The sequence below is a fragment of the Penaeus monodon genome, chromosome 22 (genome assembly GCF_015228065.2).
Source record: "Penaeus monodon isolate SGIC_2016 chromosome 22, NSTDA_Pmon_1, whole genome shotgun sequence".
NCBI classification, from domain to species: Eukaryota; Metazoa; Arthropoda; class Malacostraca; order Decapoda; family Penaeidae; genus Penaeus; species Penaeus monodon.
In genome coordinates this window covers 23,897,817-23,899,223 of record NC_051407.1, presented here as the reverse complement: position 1 = coordinate 23,899,223, position 1,407 = coordinate 23,897,817, and the positions used below count along the sequence as shown (strand labels likewise).

The 1,407-nt window shown below is 37.7% G+C and overlaps 1 protein-coding gene across 1 annotated transcript in view; it reads left to right on the top strand.

Annotated features, from left to right (window-relative positions):
- Positions 1-1,094: 1,094 nt before the first annotated feature.
- Positions 1,095-1,407, top strand: part of LOC119587593 (proton channel OtopLc-like) — a gene marked incomplete at its 5' end in the record, with an annotated part of 8,393 nt that continues 8,080 nt past the window's right edge. The window contains 1 exon segment of the mRNA XM_037936305.1: positions 1,095-1,210. Coding sequence (XP_037792233.1) covers positions 1,127-1,210 — 84 coding nt within the window.

Genomic DNA, 1,407 nt, shown 5'->3' with positions numbered 1-1,407 from the left:
CATTAAGGGAAACGACCGTAATAAATCTTTCATGCTAACATCAGCAACCCATAAAAAAAATAGACACGCAAAATATAGTTACGACGTTAAACTTGTATATAACTTCAGCCGAATTACATATATTAATACTAAAGCCTCATATAACGTAATCTCTTTACAACAATAACTCACGGACATCATAGGCGCGGCCTATAAAAAAGGAGAATTCAGGAGCGATCGCCGTAGAATCTCGTCAAGCCTGCACATACGTTGATCCTTTTATCAGACTCTCTGTCTAAAGTTAATACCACAATAAATCAGGGCGTCTAGATATCCTGATCGACTCTAGATACCTTAAAATGCCCGCTCGGTTCTATGTCCTTTCATTTGGACTCCTCCCGTCGATAAGGGGAGCAACACACGCGGAAGGAGGGAAGGGCTAGTTATTTGACATCGGTTGTCCAGCGATATTTCTCGCAGTTGCAGCAAGTGACGGATATATTACGAAGGTTAGATTTATTGCAGTGTTTATTTTTGGACAAGTAAATTTCATATTCTTAGTGTATGTTTGTTTTTTAAATGACAAGGCCAAATGGAGATTGGTGACTTCGCATAAATTTTCAGTAAAAATATTGTTAGTCTGATGTTGCCGTATTGAAAATCCAGCTGTAAGTTTCTGTATTCGTGTGTATGTGATAAAAAGAGAGGTGGTTAAAGATACTATTTAAAAGTACTATTGCAATAGCCGTGAGCAATGCAAGTTAGATGAAAAACATGGAACCACCCTAGTTTATGATGACATTCAGAATGCCAAAGATATCAGGATAACGTGGTAACAACCAAAAGCGGTATATTTATGAGAATTTAACAAGTGGGATGATTTTCGGAAGGCAGCTACATAGAAAATAAATTATCGTATAATGCCAAACATATATATTTTACGCACATCATTAATTGTTAATGAAACTACAGATGCATTTTGGATAATCAGTGCGCTTGGACTGTGTAAAGTATTCGTACAAATATTAGTACGAAACTTGAATTTACAATCTACCTCAAATAAATATTCCTCGAGAGGAACAAAACTGCAATTAATAATGCTGAATCCCTTATAGCCAAGAGCCGCGTAACAGAACCCACGAGCACGATGGAGCGACTGCCAAGTGCGACTCAGGCCGTCGGGGAATGCGACGCCGGCCGCCAACACAAGCGCTCCGTTTCTGACACGCAGGTTGGAGCTCAAAGTCATTGTTTACTGTCATTTCGTTTATCATTTGTTCCGTCGTTGTTATGCTGTTGTTGGTTTTTTATGCTTGTTTTTATGTGTGTTTCTTTAATCTTTCTAACATTGCAAATGCAAAACAAAAATTTTAGAATATTGTGGTTAAGATGATAATGTGATGATTTCGGTAATGATATGTGCATTTG